Below are 25,394 nucleotides of genomic sequence, written 5' to 3' on the forward strand. Positions count from 1 at the left end.
TAAGGATGCTATGAAATGGGGGAAGAAGACAGGACATGTCAAGGATCTAATCCTTCTTTCTCTTTTATATTTTAACAGTTCAACAGATGCATTACCTCTCAGCTCATCAAGTGGTTTAGCAATTTCCGTGAGTTCTACTACATTCAGATGGAGAAGTATGCTCGCCAAGCCATCAACGATGGTGTAACAAGCACTGAAGAGCTGTCTATAACCAGAGACTGTGAGCTGTACAGGGCCCTCAACATGCACTATAATAAAGCAAATGACTTTGAGGTACGCATTCTTTCTATTAATTCCCCCCTCAATGCATATGCATATCTGGGTTTTTTTAAAAAACTTATTTTACTTGTCTCAGCAAAGTATTTGGCTTAAATCCAATTGTTAGCCCCAGTGGGACTGAATGAGGACTTGGTAAGTCAACTCTTAGGCAAGTTTCACTGATCCAATTGGTCTCTCTAATTGGCACTAGCAATTGGATTTAGGCATCTGTTGCAGCTCACCGTGCCCTTTCTAATAATGAACGTATAGGACTTATAAAAGCCAGTCTAGTCAGCCTGCCTTGTCAGAAGACGTTCTTTGCTTATATCATGGTTATACATTTGTACCTTTTCTCGGTTTTCAAAATTAAAAATCAGCTATGTTATGCTATTATTTTCCAAACAGCTACACTATATCAACTTTGCTTCTTTTCTAAACTTTTATTTTGAAAATGGAATAGAACAGAGGATATTATTTATTTATTTATTAAATAATAGAATGCAATCTAGCTGAACAATACATTTAAAATAGCATACTCTAGAGAAAGACAGTTGCATCCCGGTTCCATTGAAATCTCTGGATTACACCACCATGGATTGGCAGGTTTGACTGAAATGGCTCCTTATGGGCCAGCAATCAGCTAGCATGAGCCAACCTCTGAAGCAGCAGCTTAGCAAGCTATTGTTGCCAACCTGCTGACCTTCTGTAAGCCCACAATAGCAGATTCCTCAATGCTGATGGTAGCATTTTGCACTGTCCAGCTAATCCAATGCAGAGGCAAGAGGGAGACTTCTGGGTGATACCAGTCCTGGCTTTGTGGTACTATTATCTACTGAAAGGTTGAGCAAGATTTTGGTATGCACTACACTACACAATAGGGTAACAGCAGATTTTTTGTCTCCTTTCTTATGTGTTAGGTACAGAATTATTTGCAACAACTAGGTACTTTTTGTCTATTCCATTCATGTGCTCCTTTTCATAACAGCTACATTACAATGCAATTAATAAGGAAGCATTTCAATCCATTATCTAAATATCTATAACTTTTAGTTATGTTTATAGTCACAGGATGTGGCCTTACTAGATGGTAGATTAATATTCCATAGTTTAGGAACTGGCTTGTGTAGCACCTTATGCTGCTATTTCATGTCCTGTTGTGGATACTGAGGAATTGATGGGAAGAGAGTGCTTTTTCTCCCATATCCCATTATCAAATTTTAAGCAAATAAATGCAACTGTTCTAGTTATTTTTGAGAAACAGTAAAAAATTCCAGCTATAAGAGTAACAAACAATTGAGGGCGTTATGACTACACTAACTTTTCAAAGCAATGTTCCAAACTCTGATGTAAAGTATGAAAACTTTCCTGAGTGAGTTCAGTTACGTTCACATTTCAACAATTCATGCAAAAGAGAGTGCTGAATGCTTTAATACAGATTCCGTTCCCCATTCATAATGGTTTTAACCATCCATGGTCAATTGGGCCTATACCCTTAATTTATTTTTAATAAAATGTATATCCTAAGCATCTTGACTTTAGAATGTTAATAAATGGAATCCACTCACTAGGGTTTTTTTTTAAAAAAAAAATCATATCTGTCAAGGTGACTAATTACAATTATATCCAATAACAAAATGCAATAACATGAGAGACAAGGGGAGAAAAAAATATATAATAAAAGATGACAAATGAAGACACTGGACAAAATTTGCCCACCAACCAAAAAATAGGTATGATCACAATGCAGTTTATACAGATTGCCAAGATAGACTCGTGGGGCAAAGAGCTCCCTAAGTCATTGCAGCCACAGAAAGGTGTCCTCCAAAAATAGGCCTCCAACACAGTTGAGACAAGGAGAAGCACACCCCATAGTCAGGTTTCAGGGCTAATCTTAGATTTTCCTTACTTTCTAATTAAAAAAGAGAAACTGATTTAATAAAAAATAGTGAGAGAGTAGAGTTATGAAGAATAGTCACTAAATTTCTCACCCTCAGTGAGGGAAGCTGTCTTGGCAAATTGAGACAGTCTGCTAAAGAACCATCACCTCTATGAGAGAATGAGACAAAGGGCTGATCTAGATTTCATCAAGATTTCTATAATTTGTATTAAAATGTTGTTGCATATAAGTGCTGACTTCTCCCTTTGTGGAGCAAAGTGTGGAAGGACAGAAATGTCTACTGGTTGATCAAAAGAAATAACTTTTCCAATGCTTCCATTTTTAAATGTCCATGCAACAAAGCAATAGCCATTGTAATAATATGCCTAATTTATGCTATGTGCACAAAAATTGCCCTTGCAAATACAAAACCTCTCTCAAAATCAACAGGTTATACAGTATCTCATATTTCAGGGGCAAAGAGTAAATGTTTGCATTTTCACATTCATGCACATGAGAACAAGATATGTGAGAATGTACACCACATAATCCAATTTCTTAGTAACAATTTTCTACAGAACCTGGGAATCTAGTTTTACCAATTACTGCACATCTGGGGACAAGTGGGGGAATCAGTACCCTTCATCTGATCAGGTCACGGTTAATCAAAAATCTGATCAATTGAAGGTTTCTAAAAGATGTCTGAGGACTGGGTTTTACATTATTTAGTGACAGGTGGTATCCATAATTTGGTGATATGACCATAGTTGCATACATCACTTCTATTTTTGAAACTTAATAAGAGTAATGTAATCTCAATATTGTAATGCTTTGAGTTTCCATTTTATGGTGCTAGACATTGGGGATATTTTCTTCATTTTTAACTGAAGCAGTCCCAAAAAAGCACCACAATATTTATCTTATTGTTCATGGTAGTGGCCTCAGACATCTTTCACTGGGCTAGCATGGGATTGTTTAGGTAGCCTAAAAGTCACCTCCCTTTCAGGTGCTAATTTTTCAGGACCAAACACAGAAGAATACCATCTCTTGAGTGAAAAACTGGGCTATAAACTTGGTTTTAGCCTGGCTGTTAAAGAATATCATTTAATCTGTAGAGATACATTATTGCCTGATCAGCGTCCAGTCCAAGTGACTAGTGCAGAAGGAAAAATGGTGTTGAAATTAGATCTGAACTTCTTGAGCAAATGAAGCATTTTCCATATTTAGCATCATCAGAGTTCTTCCCCTTTACTCTTTTATTGCTGATCTTTTAATATGATTGAAGTCTGATATACTCCTACTCATAAATAATTGATATAGATTTTCTATACCCTTTCTGCTTCCCTTGACATAGGTAGCAGTCACAATGTATTTTTAAAACAAAATATAGAGGAAATATCAGTGAGGGTAGGGGGACTCTCAAGAATATGTGTTCTGTATGATTTCTGTAAACTGTTTTACTCAGATCCGCTGTCTGCACCTGCCAGTGAACCTCATCTAACATTAAAGTGCGAGAGGAATCCCTAGGCACTATGTCTTTGTTTCAGGCACACGAAGGTCTTGGCTATAGCTTATGAAGTTGGCCTTGCTATGTTTTCCACAGCACTTTGGAACACCAACAGCTGTTAACATTCAAATAAGAGACTTAACAAAGCACACACTTTAGTTTTGCCGCTATAGCTTGCCTCATATTCAGAGATAGATATAATACACTTCAGAGGAGGATGCCATGACTGTATGGGTGATCTCTCTGTGTAAGCTGTATTTCAGTACAAGTCTATGCTGCTGCTCTCTTTTTTTAAGATCACCCGGAATGGTGTGTGTGTAGGCAGAGTGGTGAAACTGAACCAAAAACTCTTTCCAATGTAAACAAGAGTTATTTCCTCCTTTGTTGTATAGGAAAATGTGTATGTGTGTTGGTGAGAGGGGATTACATTTTTCTATTCTTGAGTCAGCTTGATATAGTGGTTCAGCTCTGGACTACAACTCTACAGACCAAATTTTGAATTTCCACACAGACATGGAAACCCATTGGATGACCTTGAGCAAGTCACACTCTCGGTTTTAGGGGAAGGCAAAGACAAATGCCCTTGCAATAAATCTTGCTAAGAAAACCCCATAATATATTTATTCTGGTGTCACCATAAGTCGGAAATGACTTGAAGGCACACAAGGCACACAACTTCAATGGATTGATTTATCATTCTGAAATTGGTTTAGTGGGTCTATTCTAGGTGGGGCTAATACATTTTAAAGGAAACTTTGTTTAAAGAATGAAACTATAAAGATACAATTGGCTCTACTTTATATGGGCCTTCTACATTTTAAATTATTCAAATTTTATTTAGCGTATCCAAGGTCACAATTTAATTACTGGGTTGGATCCATGCAGCTTCTTCTTCTCCACTGGCTTTTTCCAGTTGTTGAATACTGTTACTGAGTTTCTGAATAAAAACCAATTGAATGTAGATTAGAAGACAGAACTATCTCAACATATATAAAAATACTAGCAGAAATTTTAGCAGATTATGCTTTTTGTGGTTTTGTCACACTGGTTTTCACACTAGAGCATAATTATCTGGGGATAAAACAGAAGGATTGTGGAAAGTGCAAATTTATATATTTATTTTATTTATTTATTTACAACATTTATATCCCGCCCTATATCCCAGCAATATAAATTGCTGATTGATCTAAAAAAGCCCACACAGAATAGGCACCCGAGAAACAAAGTGGCATCAAGTGCATCATTGATCTGAAGTCTACTATAACTGTAAATTGACATGAACTCCTAAGTACAGTAGAGTCTCACTTATCCAACAATATGGGCCGGCAGAACGTTGGATAAGCGAATATGTTGGATAATAAGGAGGGATTAAGGAAAAGCCTATTAAATATCAAATTAGGTTATGATTTTACAAATTAAGCACCAAAACATTGTGTTATATAACAAATTTGACAGAAAAAGTAGTTCAATATGCAGTAATGCTATGTAGTAATTACTGTATTTACAAATTTAGCACCAAAATATCACAATATATTGAAAACATTGACTACAAAAATGCGTTGGATAATCCAGAACGTTGGATAAGTGAGTGTTGGATAAGTGAGACTCTACTGTATAGATATTCTGGTATATGTATGCAATGCATATATCCAGGATTTTACAGCACCTTTGAGGTTAACGGAGAGAAAGATGTTTGTAGCATAAGCTTTTGTAGACTTAGTTAACTCCATCAGATGGCATCAAAAGAGCTACAAGATCATCTTGTATATGGCTACAGACTAACATAGCTATGTCTTTGAATAATAGTCATGCCTTTATGTTTTCAACTCAGAGATCAAAACAAGCTTTTCAACAGGGGAATGTGTGTGTGTATGCTGTGGAATTGAACTGTGGAAAACAGATGTGGGAAAATGTTAATGTGTCACTTCCTTCATGTCTTAGCTCCACCAAAACTGAGAGGCTTCTGTAGTGACTTATAGAATAAAGTGGATTGGGAAGATATCTGGAAATCTAGTCACAGTCAGAGATATTCTGTGTTTCACCAAATTCAATTACAAAATTCATTCCACATACTTGGTTGCTAGTATTTCTCTCATGCCTGATTGTAAAGTTTTTAACAGTAGACTATTGAGAGATAAAATTCCTCAAGCTGTGAACTTGTTGTATATGACACAGCAACCAACACATGCTGTGTCATGTGTTCACATAGCCAGAGTCAATTATTTCTGAAAGACAGTGTTCTCCTTTATTATATCTTGAAGATGATTTACACGTATATGACTTGGGCAGGCACAGTACACTCAAACTCATATGTTCTTTGCTCTATGCATGTTCTCGTGCAAATAGGATTTATCAATTAGCTTCTCCCACCCCTCTTTCATGGTAAAGATAACAGCAGCAGAGCCTAATTATCTCGGCATTTATGCATTTATCCCTAATTTCTAATTACAGTAGCTTGATGTATGATATCAGAGTTCAGAATCTCCAAGATGGGTAGAGTACCATATAGCATTTCAAATTTGGGATGTATGATGTTGGGTGGGAATGACTGTTATTTAATGTGTTTAGAGTTTAAACTATTAAGAGTATGTGTGTGTGTGTGTGAACTTTCTGTGGGTTTTTTTTTTTGGGGGGGGGGTTAGAATTTGTGAGACATGACAGATCCAAGAGGCAAGATGCAAATAAACAGTTACTAGCTTGCTGATGCTGAGAACAAAGGCTGGTTGTACTATCCTTTTTGTTATGGCAAAATCAACTTACCCCAACATGCACAAATATATGTGTTGCAAAGAGGCATTTGAAGCTCTCAAGGGATTGCTTCTCATTCATGTCATTAAATATGTCAGCTTCATATGACCAAATAAATTATCTCAACCATCGGAGATGTCTCCTAAGTACATGGCAGAACACATATGTTAATAGGACAGTGAATGTGATTTGTCTAGGTTTCAGCCTGAACTTTGAAGGAGCTATCCAAAGTGCTGAACTCTATTCCCCAAAGCACTAGATTACTACAGTTCGTTTTTTTTAACGTTTTGCCAAAATAAGAAAGCATTCATCACCCCACTGACATGAGAGGTACCACTTGCCACTGGTTAGAACTGACTATGTAAAAAAGAACATATGGACTTAACAAATCACCATATAACTAGATACAGTATAACATAGTGTGAATGTTATTAGAAGCCTAAAATAATATAAACTGAAAGTGATAAATGGCATATCATTGTCATCTGTCTAGTGAATAATGTCTGTTTTCTTCTTTACTGTTGAACAAAAAGTTAGACATGAACATTGAAAAATACTTGATTTCGGTTTTATGAAAATATGCTACTGTTCTTACTAAATCAGATTATGGGTCCAAGTAGTGAGTGGCAGTGGCTCTGTAAGATTTAAGACAGAAGTTTTTCCCATCCTTCAATCCTATGATCCTCTTAAATGGAGACACAAGGGATGAAACGTGACACCTTATGCATGCAAAAGCCGAAATCAAATTGTTGGATCATTCTAGATTCAGTGGAACTTACATAAGTATTGACTTATCAACTACTTATTGATTTAATGGGACTAATAATTAGATTTAGGCAACTGCATTAAAAAAAACTTCGCTAATGCAGTGTGAAAATTTTTAAAAAATCAGGATTATTACAGCTGTGCAGATTTTGGGGGAGAGGGACCGTATTGTTTTCATTATTTGAAAAAGTATCCCTAGCTGTTATTATGAAAAATGAGCTAATAAAATTTTGGATTTTTGTAAAAACTGAGAAGAAATTTTAAAGAATAGGAAAAAAGTCTATAAAACTGGAGAGTTGTGGCCTGAAATCATGGATATGAGAGAAGTCCAAAGTTGAAATCATGGCTTAAAGCTAGATTTTGATCCTGACTTGTTTCAGCACAATAAATCATTATCCCAGGTTCAGACTAAATGCTATGCTATACATGTTTGTTTTTCTTAGTTGTGCAAGTGAGAAGAGCTAACAGAAGTGAACAGGCTGCATGGATCAGCTTGAGCTCATGTAAATCTCCTGCTCTTATTGTGAAATGTTAACTACTTTTAAAAATACTTGCAATAAATAGAATTTAGCTCTAACTAATAATGGAATACCAACTCCTGCTCTTTCCTTGGTTATTTTATATGCAATTTTGAGTTGAGTTACCAAGATACATGTTCCACCTAGAAGAAGGAAAGCTTTGAAAAAAATTCTTAGTTACTCGGGCCCATTTTACATTGCCATATAAAAAGTTTATCTGCTTTGAAGTAGGTTATATGGTAGTGTAGACTCATATAATCCAGTTCAAAGCAGATAATGTGGATTATATGACAGTGTAGAAGAGACCTTAGTTGTCATAAGTGGGAACACTTTGAGATCTCATGCCTGAAACACAACACCAAAGTAAGCAACTGTTATCCCAATGAAATCAATGGAACAAAATTAGCCAGTTAGTTTCATTAGTGGTTGCTCTTGGTTCTAACAGTATCTGTCAGCAAAGCTGTCACAAAATATGTTATGTGTTTAGCTGTTGTTGCAGCCCATCATAAATGTTTAAGTACATGATCTCTTAGGTCCCTTCTACACTGCCATATAATCCAGAATAACAAATCTGATAATCCACATTATCTGCTTTGAACTGGATTATATGAGTCTACACTGCCATAAAATCTGGTTCAAAGCAGATAATCTGGATTTTATATGGCAGTGTAGAAAGGGCCATAGTTCTTAGTTAAATATTTTGAGTGAGAAGGTGCTATGGAGACCAAAAGACTAGGAAGCCCAAAAACAAAGGCCCCTTCTACACTGAGATATAAAATCCAAATTTATTGCTTTGAACTGGATTATAAGGCAGTATAGACAGATATAATCCAGTTCAAAGTAAATAACCTGGATTATCTGCTTTGATAATTTGGATTCTATGACAATGTAGAAAGGGCCTGAGAGGCAAAATAGATTTTGGTAATTTATTTCCCATCTGAGTTTAATGTAGTGATGCTAGAATAATACTAGTACACTGTAAACATGAATCTTTATTTGTATCACATATGCTAAAACAGCTTTTTACTTGTTGCATGTAATTTTAAGAGTTCAGGTAGTCCTTTTTCCTCTGTGCCACCTTATTTCTATTATTATTCAAATAGTTTCATTTCTGTGATTTGCAACAGAGGAACATAAAACCTATGCAGTGCTGAATAGTAAAGTATTCTTGCTGGATTAATGAATATTTGACAAATTAAATGTATGGGGAAATTAGGGAATTGTGGATTTTTTCCCTATCATTTGCATTAAACTTCATGCATGTTGTAAGATACGTCAATTGTCTCATGGCAAGCTAAAATCTTGCAAGGCATGAAAAGTCATTTCACTAAAATCATTATTTTGCCTTTGCCATTCATTTTGTAAAGTCAGCTGTGAAAGTTGTGTAAGTGTAAAGTGGTACTATAAAATGCCACTTTTAATGATTATTTTTAATCAAGATCTTTCTCAGCTGAGCCAGACAGAGCAATTGAAAGCATTATGAAGTTTTGGGCTAGGAAATTATCTCATTCTGATATTTATCTCCCTTGGATTCAAGGTGTTCATCACTACAATGAGATAGGCCCAATATGATGTATAGTCTATTTGATTTAATGTCATTACATTTTATAGCTCCCTCTTCTTCCTTTTTGTCATTGGGTTACATTTAAGCACAGCAAGATCAAGTTTTAAACCTCCTTACTCAACAGCTCTATTAGTTATAATGCACCATGACCTCTCTCAACATTCTTAAAGAAAAAGATACAGTGTAATGTCACTTTACTTTGCTTATTGTTCTTTGTTGAGGTGAACAAAGCATTTTCTACAGTGGTTATAGCACATAATTATACAGCTTTCAATAGTGGTGTCTTGGCACATATCAAAGTTCAGAAGAGCCTTTAGAAAAAAAAAAGATGTTTTGTGGCAGCCTAGTGAGGGTCTCATCTTTCCTTCAGAAAATAGTTCAAGGCTCTTCTGTCAAGCTTCCCTACTTAGAGCTTTTTCTCCTCCTGCTTCATAAAGTTTAAAGGGGATTCAGTGGAGTTCTGTGATCTGTTTCCTTTGAAAGATTGTTCCTTTGCACAGAGAGGTCCTTTGACTTCAAGAGTTCACAGATTCATGTCTTTAGGTATCATATGTCTGACCTTATCAGTTACTCTATTTAATGTAGGAGAAAAAGTCTCAAACTCTTTTGTGTTGGTCTGGTTTTTTGCCTCTGTGAAGTGATTTGGCGAAGAAGAAGGGGGGAGACAGGGCCATCCTTTTTAGCACACCACTGTGAGGCCGACTGTAACCTACCCTGTGGCTTCTCTGGGGGTGGGGGAAATCGCCCGTGCGTTTTGTGTATGGATAGTTTCACCGTGATAATAGAAATTATACAATGACAGGCACACACATTAGAACGCAGTTTTGTTCCCCATCCCATCCCCACCCCTCTGTGATCTATTGGCTGTTTTGGTGGCCGCAGTTTTGGCTCCCCAACAGGCACAACCATTTAACAAACACAGAGAGCAAACGGCTGGAGCGCTGGGCCAGCAGTAGGCTTTCCCTTGCTTCGACCTACCCCAAAGGCTTTGATAATTAATTGTCCTTCAGAGATGAGGAAAGTTCAGAGACAGTGTGTGTAGCAATGTCTATTGTCTGACCTTCAGTTCTCCTTCCTTCGGCTCTTTTTCTTCACACCACAAAGAGTTATCAATAGGAGAGGAGAGCAAGTGCTCCTTCTAACGACTGCAGGTGGTGGTTGTTGTATTCTCTTGGAAACTCATCATTGTATTTCAGCGATCTGTGGATTAAATGGGCTCAAAAAGTTCTGACAAACCTTTTCAGAACACCCTCTGTTAATTCCACATGCACTTGAACAAGAGCCATTCTGCTAATTCTCCAAAAAGTTTAATAGCCTTTTTTCCTGTCCTATGGCTATGACAACACCAGAAAAAGTTCAAACTATGTAAAAGACTTGGATTGAAATCCTATACCTGCTTACCTGTGAGTAAATATCACTTATTTTGTGGAGTATTACATTGTTGGTCTCTTATTTTCCCCTCTTCTGCTTACCAGATGGGAGAAATCAGAGAGGTGTGGTACAATAGCCAAGAAAAGAGACCATTAATTAATTGATTCAATGTAAAAAGGGGAAATTATTAGAAGGCACACATTATCACCTCAGAGGATTTCAGTGATAGGAAATGGGAGAGAACATTTGAAGACACTGCATTGATAAAATTAGATTATTTTCCAGCTTTTAAACTCAGTTTTACATCTTACCTATGAGCAACATATGAGGGAAAATAAATTTATGAAAATCACAAATTGAATTTTATTGAAACTCTTTAGCCTTTTAATAATAGCTGCATAATGATGTATTATTTAGTCCAAATGTACAAACAGGATTATGGTAGATGGAACCTTAGATTCTATAGCAGTTATGATTAAGAAAAACATTTGGTTTCTACTAATATTCTGAATATATTAAAGACGGTGTGAGAGAGCATAGTCTTCCAAAACTTTGCTCACCTCTCTTCTCTTATTTCAGCTAGGGCTGAAATACTACACTTTTATCGTGCTATGATTCCACTTTAACTGTCAAGGTTGTGTTCTAGAACAGCCTGGGATTTGCAGTTTGGTGAGGCACTAGAGCAGTGGTTCTCAACCTGTGGGTCCCCTGGTGTTTTGGCCTACAACTGCCAGAAATCCCAGCCAGTTTACCAGCTGTTAGGATTTCTGGGAGTTGAAGACCAAAACCTCTGGGAAGACCCACAGGTTGATAACCATAGCACTAAAGCTTCCCAGCTGAGAAATCTGGATACCCCTCCCTAAACTGCAAATTCCAGGATCTGGTAGGTTGTTGCCATGGCAATTAAACTGGAGCTATAGTGCTATAATTGTGTAGGTCACTCAAAGAGGAGTTCAAAATTCTTTGCTAATTTTGCTTTGTCAAATTTGTGTCAGCTCTAAATTTTACAGTCTTCCAGTAAGGTAGCTAGTTGGTACATAAGTATAGTTGACGCCAGTGATTTGCACAATCATATTGTAGTTAAGGCACATAAGCATTTTGCACACCATGAATGCGTAGATAATTACGGCAGAAGTGCCATTGATATTTGATTAGATAACGACATCAGTGTAAATACAAGTCAATTCAGCAGATTACATTTTTTAAGGGAGGTTCCTCAAAATAAAAAGATATCATTTCCTTGTATGATTATTGGTGGATAAAAATCATTTATTGTAAATGCTTTGTCATTTGCGGCTCCATGAGAATTGTGTGGTTAATTAAAATTGTAATAGCCTAATAATATCTATCCAAGAGCAAAGAGGCTAGAGTTTGCTGAGCAGATTATTAATATTGTTTTACCTTCTGTGATTAATTTAGAATCCTCAGTGGCATAATTATTAGAGTGTAGAACAACATAACAAAATGATATACATATTTCGTTTTTTCCCCAATGACATATTAAGCAAAGATTCAATTGGGAGATGTAGGGAAGTAGTCTAAACTAGAAGTTCTCTCTACCCGCCCCCCCCCCCCCCTCCCAAGATTAGGAATGGGAAGGATGATTACTATAATTCAGGGTGAGATAAGAAATACATCATTAAATGCTGAACTGGACAAACTATTCATTAATTTTTTAATATGTAGTTTCAAAATATTTTGTTAAAGAGCACATAATCTTAGTAATTGCCGAAATAGCTCTGAAAAGTTGCACAGTTCCTATATATTAAAAACACAATCACTGATCTTACGTGTTAGTAAGCTTAATTAAAGTCAGTGGGGATTGCTTCTAAGTAAATACATGTAGGATTGTACTGCAAAAAAACTAACTGAATCTTTCAGATCTTTGGTGCTATGACTAACAATATGTAGAACATTTTGCAACTCATTTACCATGTTTTTGGAAATTAAGGGTGCTAGTGAAGTAGGTACAGCTAACAGACTGATGCAAAAGGGAATCATAAAAATTTAAAGTTATTCTGGTGAATTTTTCATAAGACACAGTTGAAAAGGGCCACTGGTGAAGCATTGAGTCTTCTGTAGAATCTTTATTTCATGGAAGATGAGGTCTCACAACTCTCATGTATCTGAACAGATTGGATTTACAGATAATGCCTCTGCAATGCCATGGCATGTTATGTCTCAAGTAAGCAATCCAAAAATATTTAGTATATTAATAAAGCTATGAGATTTCATTTCTTGGTATTCAATTTCATCCTGGGAAGGCTGCTCACAAGCAGTACGATTATAATAATACTTAGGAAATGTCCTGTTTATATGCCCTGATTGCTTCAAATGTATTCTGCTATTGCATCAATAGTACCAGTATTAGCCCATGTAATAGATAAGAGACTCGCTAAGGGCCCTTCCACACAGCCATATAACCCAGAATATCAAGGCAGAATAGCCCGCAATATCTGCTTTGAACTGGAAAATCTGAGTCCACACTGCCATAATCCTAGTTCAAAGCAGATAATGAGGGATTTTATTCAGCTGTGTGCAAGGTGTCTGAGATAACAGCTCGCTGAATGCCATCCATTTAGTTAATGGCGCTACTTCTCTACAGACATATTTAACATGCATGGTGTAGTGGTTTCAGTGTCGGACTACAATTCTGGAAAACAGGGTTTGAATCCCTGTTCAGACATTAAACCAACTGGGTGACCCTGGGCAAGTCACACACTTCAGCCTTAGAGGAAATAATGGCAAACCACTTCATGGCTAAGCAAATCTTGCTAAGAAAACACTGTGATTGGGTTGCCTTAAGACTACCATCGTTCATAAATGCCTTGAAAGCATACAATAGCCAGCAACTTTGGACACAGCAGAAACTTACTTCTGAATAAGCATGCATAGCAAAACTTGGAAGGTAGTATATTGCAAATAATGGTGTTTTCTGTAACATCACAGGGCAAGGTAGCACTGGTAGAACAGTGGCTTAAAAAAATCAGCTACGAATATTGCAGTTTATTTTAGTATTTACTTACCATTCCCAAAGCATTTTCTTTGGGAGTGGCATCTGAAGAGACGTGGATATTCTGGTAGGGATTTCCTTTTCACTAAAAAGAGTATTTAAAATTTAATATTTTTATTTTATTATTTGACATCCTACCTTTCGCTCAATATGTGATCCAAGGTAGTTTGTGATATAAGCTGAAACAAGATACGGTCAAAACAATGGATAATGCACAAGTTAAAAACCATTAAATAAAAGATCATATTAAAAAAAAAACACATAACAAACACTGAGTAACAAACTACAGTAGACTGTCAGTTAACTAGAACTCAACCAACCAGAATTCTCAAGCAACCAGCAAAAAAAAAAAACAAAGAAATAATATATTACATTAAAAAATAGCATAAACATTGTGTTAAGTTTCTTTTTGTCTCAATTTACTTTTGATTACTATATTACAATACTAATATAAAGTCAATACAGAGTTTATGATATGGTATAGTATAGAGTATAATATTAGGCCTATTTTAGTAGTAACTGTCAAGCAACAAAAAACTAAATTTCTTCAGCATCTACAACAACAACAACAAAACTTTATTTATATACCGCTCTATCTCCCGTGTGGGACTCAAAGCGGTGTACACATAATGAAACATTCAGTACATGTACATCATACAAGATACAAAAACCATTATAATAACAATTAACAACCATGTTTAAAATTTCAAACATTTAAAAACAATTAAACCAATAAATAAAAACAATTTCAATCGCACCCTTGGATGATACTAGAGCCAATGGGTATAAAGTGAACAAGATGGCAATATGGGCCAGGGTAAAACTAACGTAATAAAAATAGGCATAAGCCAGGGGTGAAGTGTGGCTGATAGCAAATCCCCATGGGTTAACTGAGAATCTACTGTACTTCTTTTACAATATCATTCCTAGTTCTAAATATGGCCAATCTACAGTCCAAGGGCCCTAAACTGAAGGTGGATTAGCCCAGAAAGATTGCAGAAGGGAATACAATTGAAATGAGAAGGTGAAACAAAAAGTAAAGTTCCCCAGAACATGCCGTTTTTTCAGATCTCTGACAAAAAAGATTTGGGTTGCTGTGAGTTTTCAGGGCTCTTTGCCTCTTTTCTTAGAAGTCTGCAACAAGTGAGGAGGTGGGCTAGGAAGGGATGGACACACTATTGGGGGAAGTGCCCACCACCAGAAATTAGCCCCAAAAGATTCTCCCCCTCCCCACAACTGAGTCAGAATATTTTTAAAGGCCAGGATTATTTCCCACCCTTCCAAAGAAGGCTTTACTGATTATTGTCTTTGCATGCAATAAAGGGTAAAAGAAATTGAGATTACATTGGCTTTGCCTGCTGGAAGATTTCTTTGCTAACTTTTTTTTTTTTTTTTGCTTTATGCTTCCAACTTCCCTTTATCTGTGGTTGGCAGTCTGGATGAGAAGGACTGGGTATTTCTCCCCATGTGTGTACTAGTTGCCTCTAAAGACCCTTATTTATTCCCTCCCATGTCACCTTGTGTACAGTCTGGCCTGTGACTCTGATGGTGATTATGTCATTATTTTGCTCTAGGGGCTTTGGCACATCTGCAGAGCTGATGCACATCTTCTTTGTTACGCTGGCATACGTCCCATTTTGCAAATGCTTCATTAGCCTTAGTGCCTGCCTGCCTTGCCAGACAAGAATGCCCAAACCCGGGCTTCTTGTCGTTGTGTTCTTTTGTGTACTGTGATGAGTCTGTATTCATCTTCCCAGTCCTTCCCTGAACTCCAGATGTTCTGAGCTCACAAGTCTCCCTTAAAAGGATTGTGAGGGAAAGTGGAGGAGGCAGTGAAGTGGATTTTAACCTCTTCTAACCCAGCTTGAGTTCTCTCAGTCTCTCCAACAATCACATACTGTCTTCCTTTTCTCTTTCTCTTTCTAGAAAGGAAAAATATCTTCATTTGTATGCAACCATGAATGCAATATATAAACGTTTGCACAGATCAACTCAGATATTTTCTGTATCTTGTTACTTTTGCATACTCCTCAATTTTCACCCAAAGATGGATGAGTTTCTAGTTTGCCAAGATGCAGCATGTAGATAAGCATAAACACATTCTGTAAAGTGTTTTCAAAGTGAGTAAGGTTTGATTAGGATATAGAGTAAACAATTGAGGGGATTTTTCTTATGGAATGCCATTGTGTTGATGTCCCTCCATGTATTTGGTATTGTAGATATGACAATACAGGAAGTGTGGCTCACTTGTTCTTCATCATGTGGACAGTATCCACCCAAAATTGCCCAAGACTTCCTGCTTAAAAGGCAGGCAGATCAATCCTACATATTGAGACTGTCAAAGAGAGGAAGGAGTGCAGCATTGCATCCAAACTCTTACCCATTCAGAAAGAAAGGGTAGAGGAAACAAGACAAGAACAGGAAAAAGAGACACAACGTTTTCCAGATTTAAGATAATATTTAAATGATTTTAAACATGCCCTCCCAAAATATCCAATAAGGAAGAATGAAGAATGCTGGTTGCCAACAATATAGTTTAATTTTTTTTTTATTCTGGGAAGGGGGATTTAGTTTTCATTGACTTGTTCTCACGTCTTCACACATAACCCATTACAGTAGAGTCTCACTTATCCAACACTCGCTTATCCAACATTCTGGATTATCCAACGCATTTTTGTAGTCAATGTTTTCAATATATCGTGATATTTTGGTGCTAAATTAATAAATACAGTAATTACTACATAGCATTACTGCGTATTGAACTACTTTTTCTGCCAAATTTGTTGTCTAACATGATGTTTTGGTGTTTAATTTGTAAAATCATAACCTAATTTGATGTTTAATAGGCTTTTCCTTAATGCCTCCTTATTATCCAACATATTCGCTTATCCAACATTCTGCCGGCCCATTTATGTTGGATAAGTGAGACTCCACTGTACTTTCAAAGCACAGATAGCAGAGAAATGGTACAATAAGAAAAGCTCTAAACTACTATTAATGAATTTCTTATCACAGAACATAGCGTTTTATTATAAAAAATTTACCTGATTCTTATTTTGTTGCTCAGAGAAGCATTTGTACTGTGTTTAAGAATCACTTGCAAGAACTCTTCTTGGTATCTATTTGATATAATATAATATAATTATAATATAAGCACACACACACACACATGCACACCACCCAGAGAAAAATAGGAAGAAGTGAGGGAGTCATGCTTTGCTGAAAATGTTTTATATAGCACTGCTTAATTGTGAGCAGGGAAAATGCCATTCATGCAATTGCTGATTTGTAAAACTACAATGTGCTTCTACTTCATTTAAGATTCTAGACAGTTGCAATGTTACACAGTGTATGAAAATTCTATTCTCGTCTTGTTTATATAAAAGTTCTGAGGACTATGCTCTTCCACATGCTCACTTGTTTAGTTTCAGAATGCTGCTTGTGCTGTTTTCTGCCTTTTAGGTTAAGGGTGGGAAGGTGCAGCTGATGGCCTGCATCTGGCTCCCAGGTCTGATTTTGAGACAACAAAAAGTGCTCAGTTTTTAACATTTGTTTTCATTAATTAATCACTTCTTTAAAAGAAGCCTCTACAAAACCTAAAATAGACCAAGGGAAGTACACGGTGACATTTATCCATCCCTGGTCTCTTATAGTCTCAGGGGAGGTCAATTCTCCACAGGAAATAAACTAGAAGTTAATTCTTACATAACTTTACTTGGGCGGTCCCTCGTTGTCCAAGTATGATGGCCTTCCAAGTGTAGTGTCCAGCGGTGAGTACATAGGTGATTCCTACATACTCCCAACTGTTCTGATTTGGCAGAAACAGTCCTGATTAAACTACCAAGGTTCAATGGAAAATTGAACCTTGGAGTGCCCCAAACTACTGGCAGTTGCATATCACTACTTTGGATATCCTGTGTGCCACCATGCTTATATTAGCACAGTTAAACCCCTAAATATATATACTCACAAAAATGTTCTGAAAGTTGTTTGGTTTCTGTTAAATAATAATAATAATAATAATAATAATAATAATAATAATAATAATAATAATAATAATTTATTTATATTCTGCCCTATCTCCCTGAGGGGACTCAGGTTGTGGACTCTCTTTTGCTGCACACAGTATGTTGTTTTGTTTCTCCTTCATTGAATTGAATGACATGAATCCAGTGTACAGTTACAGTAAAAATGTGTAGTATCTTGTATAGCTATAACCTGATTAAAGCAACCTGACATACATACAGTAGAGTCTCACTTATCCAATACTCGCTTATCCAACGTTCTGGATTATCTAATGCATTTTTGTAGTCAAGATTTTCAATACATCATGATATTTTGGTGCTAAATTCGTAAATACAGTAATTACTACATAGCATTACTGTGTATTGAACTACTTTTTCTGTCAAATTTGTGTATAACATGATGTTTTGGTGCTTAATTTGTAAAATCATAACCTAATTTGATGTTTAATAGGCTTTTCCTTAATCCATCCTTATTATCCAACATATTCGCTTATCCAACATTCTGCCGGCTTGTTTATGTTGGATAAGTGAGACTCTACTGTATACAGTCAGGTTGATGTCCGCAGTTTGCAAATGTACTTGTAAAGAGGAGTATAATTTTGAAAAGTCTTCCTTATTAAGTAAAAGAGGTTTTGAGAAATTACTCTAACCAACCCATTAAAGGTTCCAGCCTCACTGTCTTAATGTCACCTGGCTTTAAAGCATCATTGTATATGTGAACAGGAATGCTTAACACTTAGGACTTTATCACATAAGGCTACAATTCCACGGCAGTTACTATGGCACAGCAGTTGCAGGATAGCTGGTTGCAGCTCTATGTGGACATGAGGACCCACACAATTACACATCTCTCTATTAAAACAACTGCTTTAATTTGCTGACTTGTAGTCCCACACCCCTAGTTTTACATAACCATGTTACTCAGTCCTCCTGCATTTCCGCTGTTCCATATTTTTTACAAATAATTTTTAAAAGCAATTTCACAATTGCAGGTATGGTAAATAACAAAATTCAAATTTTACCAAATAATCAAAATATTACTGCCTGAGAGGTGAAGGAGAGGAGAGAAAGACATAGGTGTTGGGTGCATGGTGTGATTGGCAGCTATTGATGCATTTTGGAGACACAGCACCATTGGGGTGTACAAAGGGCTGTGCGATAGGTGACAGTCTTGCTTTAATACTGGTTTCCTCCTTCATATGATAATGTCCTTAAAAAGATATTACTCTGTCAAACTGAAACTGCTTCAAAATTAACAGTATGTAACCCAGATAAAATGAAGTACTTGGATTTATGATCATGCAATCTCTTAGAGTAGGGAACCGATAGCTAATTCTTCTGAACAAAATAGCAAAAACGTGTTCAAAAATGTTTGACTTTGCTGTTACTGTGTGCATTGAACAACATTCTCATAAGCACCTCCCAGGAATACTGTCTACTTAGTAGTCCTATCAATGATTAATGGTGCAATCCATTGCATATTTACTTGGAAAGAAGTCACAGTGAGTTCAATTAGACACACTTCCAGTTTTTTGTGAATAGGGTTGCAGTCTGGATTGCTTTAATGTGGATTAATTTGTCCACATAGAATTACATTTAAATATTTCCATTCTATTTTTGGTGTTTTATAAACAGATTTAATCTATATTAATCTATTAAAAACACTAATATAATTTAAATAAGATGTGATGTGTTGGTACATGTTTTTTTTTTAAAAAGTGGGATCTGACAGAATTAGAAAGAAGGATTGCAGAATGCGTAGGGAGCCATGCTCTACTTGACTAAAACATAGCCCTATAGTTAAAGCAGCAGGAAATAGCCATAACTTTATTGATTGCCACTTAGGAGGCTTGACTTGAGCATAGGTCAAGATCTGACAGCGATTGACTTAACTATGAAATGTTGAAGGGTATGACAATAGAAATGGTCTTCATACTCAGTTAGCAGTCTTTGCAGAAAGCATGTGAGCCAATGTATCAGACTACAGGGCTGTATAGCCCAGTATCTTCATCCCAACTTTTGCATGTACCAACCTCACAAGGAGGACATGAGACTTCTCCTGTGGTTGTTCCCCAAGATCTGGTAGGTAGATGCTGTCCATCTTACAGATAACTTTTTGCCATTATGACTAGTAGCCTAGCCACTAGCCAGTATAGCTACCTTACATACATAAAGCATTTGGGGCATTTTAGAAAGTTGCAGTTTACATGCCATTATCATTTGGGCATGAATGTGGGTTTTGGTCATACCTCTTTAAACTTCTGTGAAGTGAATTGGAAGCCACATAACTAAATGTTCATCAATTAAAAAAAACAACCCCGCTCATGCATCAAAAACTACTGTGCTTGGTAAAGCAAAGTCACCAGTTTTTCTTCAATATTCAGAAATGTTAGGGGAAAGTAGACTTAAGCACACAGCATCCTCTGAATTATAAGGGAAGCCTTCATATATTTTCTCATTCAAGCACCCTTACGTGAGGCGCTTTGTCGATAGTGTTTGATGATGAAATATGCAATTTGTTTGTTTTCAATTATCCTTTATACCTAAGAGGAAAATAAGATGCTAGGTGACTGAGAGTTAGCACACATTTTTGAAAAATGTTTATTTTAATTACAGTTAATGAAATGTAAAGGATTCACATCCTTGATCAAATTACACATGAAATATTGGGCAAAGACTGCACTTTTTCTGTCCCTCCACACATATTGTAAAATACAAAATTGTGACCATGACCACTAGAATAAGTGTTGCTGCTATGGAAATAGTAGTATCTCAGCTTATCTATTGTATTTTTGATTTAATAACTAACTGTAGTATGCCATGTTGGGCATGTAAAAAAACATTCGGCTCTGAAATGCTTTAGTAAAAGTCATATATACAATCTATGGTAATGCGCCATTTCCACTTTTATTGTGCTGTTTGGTTTATCTGTTCTGATAGTATCAAAGTGTTTCACTCCAGGCAGTTCATTTCTCTGAAAGCCAAGGTGCTTCTCTGTAGCGATAGAGGAGACAGGTCTTGTAAAAGCAGAATTATCAAGGAAAAAACCAGCCTCAGTGCAGAAAAGGATGGAATAGCTTTGTCTATGATTCTTCTTTCTCTTTCTTTGGTCTGTGTCCTTCTGTGGGTTATCTGGGGGTTAAGGAATACATCCCAACTCATTTTGGATTTGGGAAAAAAACCTCTTCTACCCATACAAAAAGGAAAGTATCAATGGCCAACTGTATCTGTTATATCAGGCGAAACTGGGGCCACTGGCCCTCAAGGGTATGGTATATGCACAGTCAGTTTTGAGTAGTCCCCAAATTTCTTTACTTTCTAGTGATGCTACTGTAGGCAAGCCCCAAGAAGGCAGTTATGGGGGAATGTGAAAGGGATTAGGAAAAGTAGGACTGGGAAATGCATCACCAAACCTTCTGAATAGTAGTAAAGAGAATAACAGGCGGTTGTTGTCATTCTAATCCAGCTGCTGCTGTATATTTTCAGTGCCATCCGCCTATCACCCAAATATTGTCTTGGGAGAGCTGAGCTGGTGACTAATGTTCCCATCCCCATATTGCAAATGGCTGACAAATAACGACTTGCCTTAGGCCACCCAGTGAGTGACTAGCAGAGCTGAGATTTTAATTTGAGACTTCCAACTCATATTGTGTGCCATTAACTGTTCTGCTCCACAATCTACTATCTAAATTTCTGTGATTTGCAAAACTCCCAATGTTCAGCCATTGCTGTGGCTTCCTCCTTTCGTCTTTTTCAGCTTTAAGTTCCTAATTCTTATATTTTAACACCCTACATCTCTGAGAGAATACTTTTTTAAAAAAATTTCCCTCATCTCTCTTTTATAGCAATCTGCCCTTTTTATATCAGGTGGGGCCTTTTAGATGTTGCTAAAGTGCAGTTTCCAGCATTTCTAACCACTGACTGTTTTGGCTAGGGCTGATGCAAGCTGTAGTTCAGCAGCATTTAGAGGACTTCATTTTGTCTGCTGCTTCTTTATATCTTAGGATAGCTCCTTCCACGGGATTGCAAAGTTGTTCCTTATCCACAGAAAACTATTTCTGCAAAATATTTTATGAACTGTCTAAATAATTAACCCAACCAACCTGGTACTATATCATTCTGGAATTCTGGGAGTTTTAGTGCAATAAATCTGGATACTACCTTATTGGGGAATGATTACATAGATTAATATTTGAATCAATAACACTTCCAAATTTGACTTTCCTCTTCAAATCAAGTTTCCCCCCTTCTCTGTCTTCATTAGATTGTTTCTTCCTATGGTATTTCCATCCTTTAGTAAACAATTAAATATTCTACAATAGTAGTCAATCCATTTTAAAAGGAAAACAATCAAAATGGGCCCTAAGATGCCATTTAGATGGCATTCACAATGCATAGACTTGAACACGATGGAGACACCATGGTGAATTGGGAGCAACATTACCTTTGGGCTTGTATAACAATTTTGTTAATCTAATTGTATTTGGATGTTGGGGAGGGGGGTGACTGTGGCCTTATGAGGGAATCACAGGGTATTCAACCAAGCCTTCCAGAATTTTAGTAACATCAATATGTCAAAGAAAGTTGTATGGAAAGCTGTAATTTCTCAAAGTAGAACACAACTTTGAAAATATTACTACACTTGATATGCTTCAGCTGGTATGGCTTTTAGGGGGAATTCTGGAAGCAGAGAACAAAAACAATTTATTTCCAAGCTCCAAGGCAAGATTTTTAGATCTTAATCGAAACTATTTTCTTTTAAAGTGTACCAGCAACAAAGGAGTATGTAGTCATTACAACCATCTAAAGATGAAAGGTCCTGGTTTTGCCCAACACATGTTGTAAAAGACAGTCGTTCTAGGGACTAGTGGAGAAATGCAAGGCAGAAGGGTCAGCAATCCCGTTTCTTATGGCTGCGTTCAGTCATTTTTGTTTGCTTTTATACATTTGTATACCATCCTTCAGCCAAATGGTTCCCAGAGCAGTGAACAATAAAATCGATACAATAAAATTAAATGAAATCACAATGAAAACCAGCAATTAAAAAGCAGCAGATAAAGCAGTTCAAAACCTCATGTCGGCATGCACTGGGAAAAATTATGTGAGAAGTGACTCTTGGAGACTGAAGCAAAGATAAGATCTGACAACCAACTAGCTATGTAGCTAGTGGAACATTTTCTCTCCCAAGATGTTGTTGCTTGGGATCGTACAAACAAGGCATGCTAGAGATTATCATTTTATGTACCAGGTGATCAGAGATACTGCTACTGAACAGGGAAGTTCTCTTTTTAACTATCAAAATTAATAGCCATGGATAGACTTAAATATTTAAATATATAGGGAAGCTTACTTGGCAAGGAGCCCTTAGTAACATTTTAATAGTTACTACATTTTAATCCTGGCCCACGTGTTCCGTTTACAGGGGGGGGGGGATATTTGCTTCAGAGCATCATGGCCTTTTCTCTATATGTCACATTGTTAGTTTATAGAGATTTTTTTTAAGTTGATAAAATTTTACAGCATATCCTCTGACATTTCACATATCAAAACCCGGATACATGCATCCAAGTAACACCAGAGTATAGTGAAGATGACAACACTCTCCATTTGACTTTAGTTGATGTACGTTTCAAAGTGCAAAAGTGATTAACTTAGGAGAAAGGAAAGGGGAGAAGAGGAACTGGAAGGAATATTCTCATCCCAGTAGACTCAGGGAAAAGCAAATTCTTGCAACTCTCCCTAACTTTTGCCTTATTTGTTACAGTAGAGTCTCACCTATCCAAAGTTCTGGATTATCCAAGGCATTTTTGTAGTCAATGTTTTCAATATATCATGATATTTTGGTGCTAAATTTGTAAATACAGTAATTACAACATAACATTACTGCATATTGAACTACTTTTTCTGTCAAATTTGTTGTATAACATGATGTTTTGGTGCCTAATTTGTAAAATCATAACCTAATTTGACGTTTAATAGGCTTTTCCTTAATCCCTCTTCATTATCCAAGATATTCGCTTATCCAAGGTTCTCCTGGCCCGTTTAGCTTGGATAAGTGAGACTCTATTGTATTTGCATCTTTTGCAATTTTGACTACTTTCTGATGTTGCTTGGCTATATCAGTCCTGGTTTTCATCTGAAATGTTAGAGAACATGAAATTCTTTACAGTAAAGACTGCTGGTTGTAAAACAGAAATAGCCATGGTGGGGATGTCAGAAGTACACCATGGGACGAAAAGCAGCTTGGATGTGGACAGTTTTAAAGAATCAACAAATTGCTAAGGAACCTCAATGCCCTGATGTACAGTTTGAAAGCTATGCAATATTTGTCTCTCTTTCCCCAAAGATCATCCATAAGGATGACTCATTGACAAAATTACACCTGAAGACTAATTGAAATAGGTTGAATCGGGGCGAAGGGTGGCAGAATTTTTTTTTGTTGACCAACAAGTGCTTGAGGAGCTCATGTTTTTGTTTTCATTTTGTTTTTATTCCAAGTTGCTTTGTTTAAAATTACACACACACACACACACACATATAGCAAGTTTAGCAAAGGTAAAGGTTTTCCCCTGACATTAAGTCTAGTCGTGTCCAACTCTGGGGGTTGGTGATCATCTCCATTTCTAAGCTGAAGAGCCGGCGTTGTGCATAGACATCTCCAAGGTCATGTGGCTGGCATGACTACATGGAACACCGTTACCTTCCCGCCAGAGTGGTACCTATTGATCTATTCATATTTGAATGTGTTCGAACTGCTAGGTTGGCAGAAGCTGGGGCTAACAGTGAGAGCTCATCCCACTCCCCAGATTCAGACCGCTGACCTTTTGGTCAGCAAGTTCAGCAGCTCAGCGGTTTAACCCATTGCACTGCTCTGGTATATGTATATGTTTGTGTATACTCTTTTTATTTTTTAAAAAAGTTGTGTGCATGCATGCACACACACACACACACACACACACACACATAAAAAGAATAAAATTAGCTGAAAGAAATTAGAGACAATTCTGCATTCAACATTATAAAATTCATTGAATCCCGCACTTATACTTGATTCCTTGCTATTAAATGTATACTAATACATAAATACACGTATTTAAATTGACTCCAATATGATATTGACTATTGTTCCTGGAGTGAAAGGAATTAAATTAACTGTATTATTGTGTCTTTCACTTCCCATAGTGCATTTTGTAGTTTTCCACTGAATTTCACTTACAAAAGCAATATCATTTTATTTACGTAAAATGTCAGAGCACTAGAGGGCACATCAGAGGACAGCAGGTAGCTTATATAAAAATCATGAGCCCTTGAAGGTGCAACAAAGGGCTAGGGTGGTGGAAGCTTTTAAACAGAGGCTGGATGGCCATTTGTCAGGGATACTTTGATTGTGCTTTTCCTGCATGGCAGGGGGTTGGACTAGATGGCCCACGTGTTCTCTTCCAACTCTATGATTCTAGGAACCACATGCAACCCAGGGTTTCATATAGCCTAGGGGTCTCCATTTGCCTAGCTATCCTTTAGATCAGCTTTGATTATTGTTATATGTATAGTTTATTTGTATTGTGTTGTGAGCCGCTTTGGGTCCTGTTTAAAGAGAAAAGCAGGATATAAATAAAAAAATTATTATTATTATTCCTAAACTTTGGTCTTGCAAATGGTTTGGACTACAGTTTCCAAAACTTTGTATCATTAGACAAGATGGCTGGGGTTTCTGGGTGGTGAAGTCCAGAACAACTGGGGAATCCATGT

General features: G+C 36.7%; 1 protein-coding gene across 5 annotated transcripts in view; it reads left to right on the top strand.

The window, feature by feature from the left end:
* The window catches only part of prox1 (prospero homeobox 1), an 86,045-nt gene that overhangs the window by 30,187 nt on the left and 30,464 nt on the right, over nt 1-25,394 (top strand). For all 5 annotated transcript variants that reach the window (XM_062972013.1, XM_062972025.1, XM_008125842.2 and 2 more), the window contains one exon: nt 79-273. In XM_062972013.1, the coding sequence (XP_062828083.1) occupies nt 79-273 (195 nt within the window). The remainder of the gene's footprint in view (nt 1-78; nt 274-25,394) is intronic.

Source organism: Anolis carolinensis, chromosome 1 (genome assembly GCF_035594765.1).
Source record: "Anolis carolinensis isolate JA03-04 chromosome 1, rAnoCar3.1.pri, whole genome shotgun sequence".
NCBI lineage: Eukaryota > Metazoa > Chordata > Lepidosauria > Squamata > Dactyloidae > Anolis > Anolis carolinensis.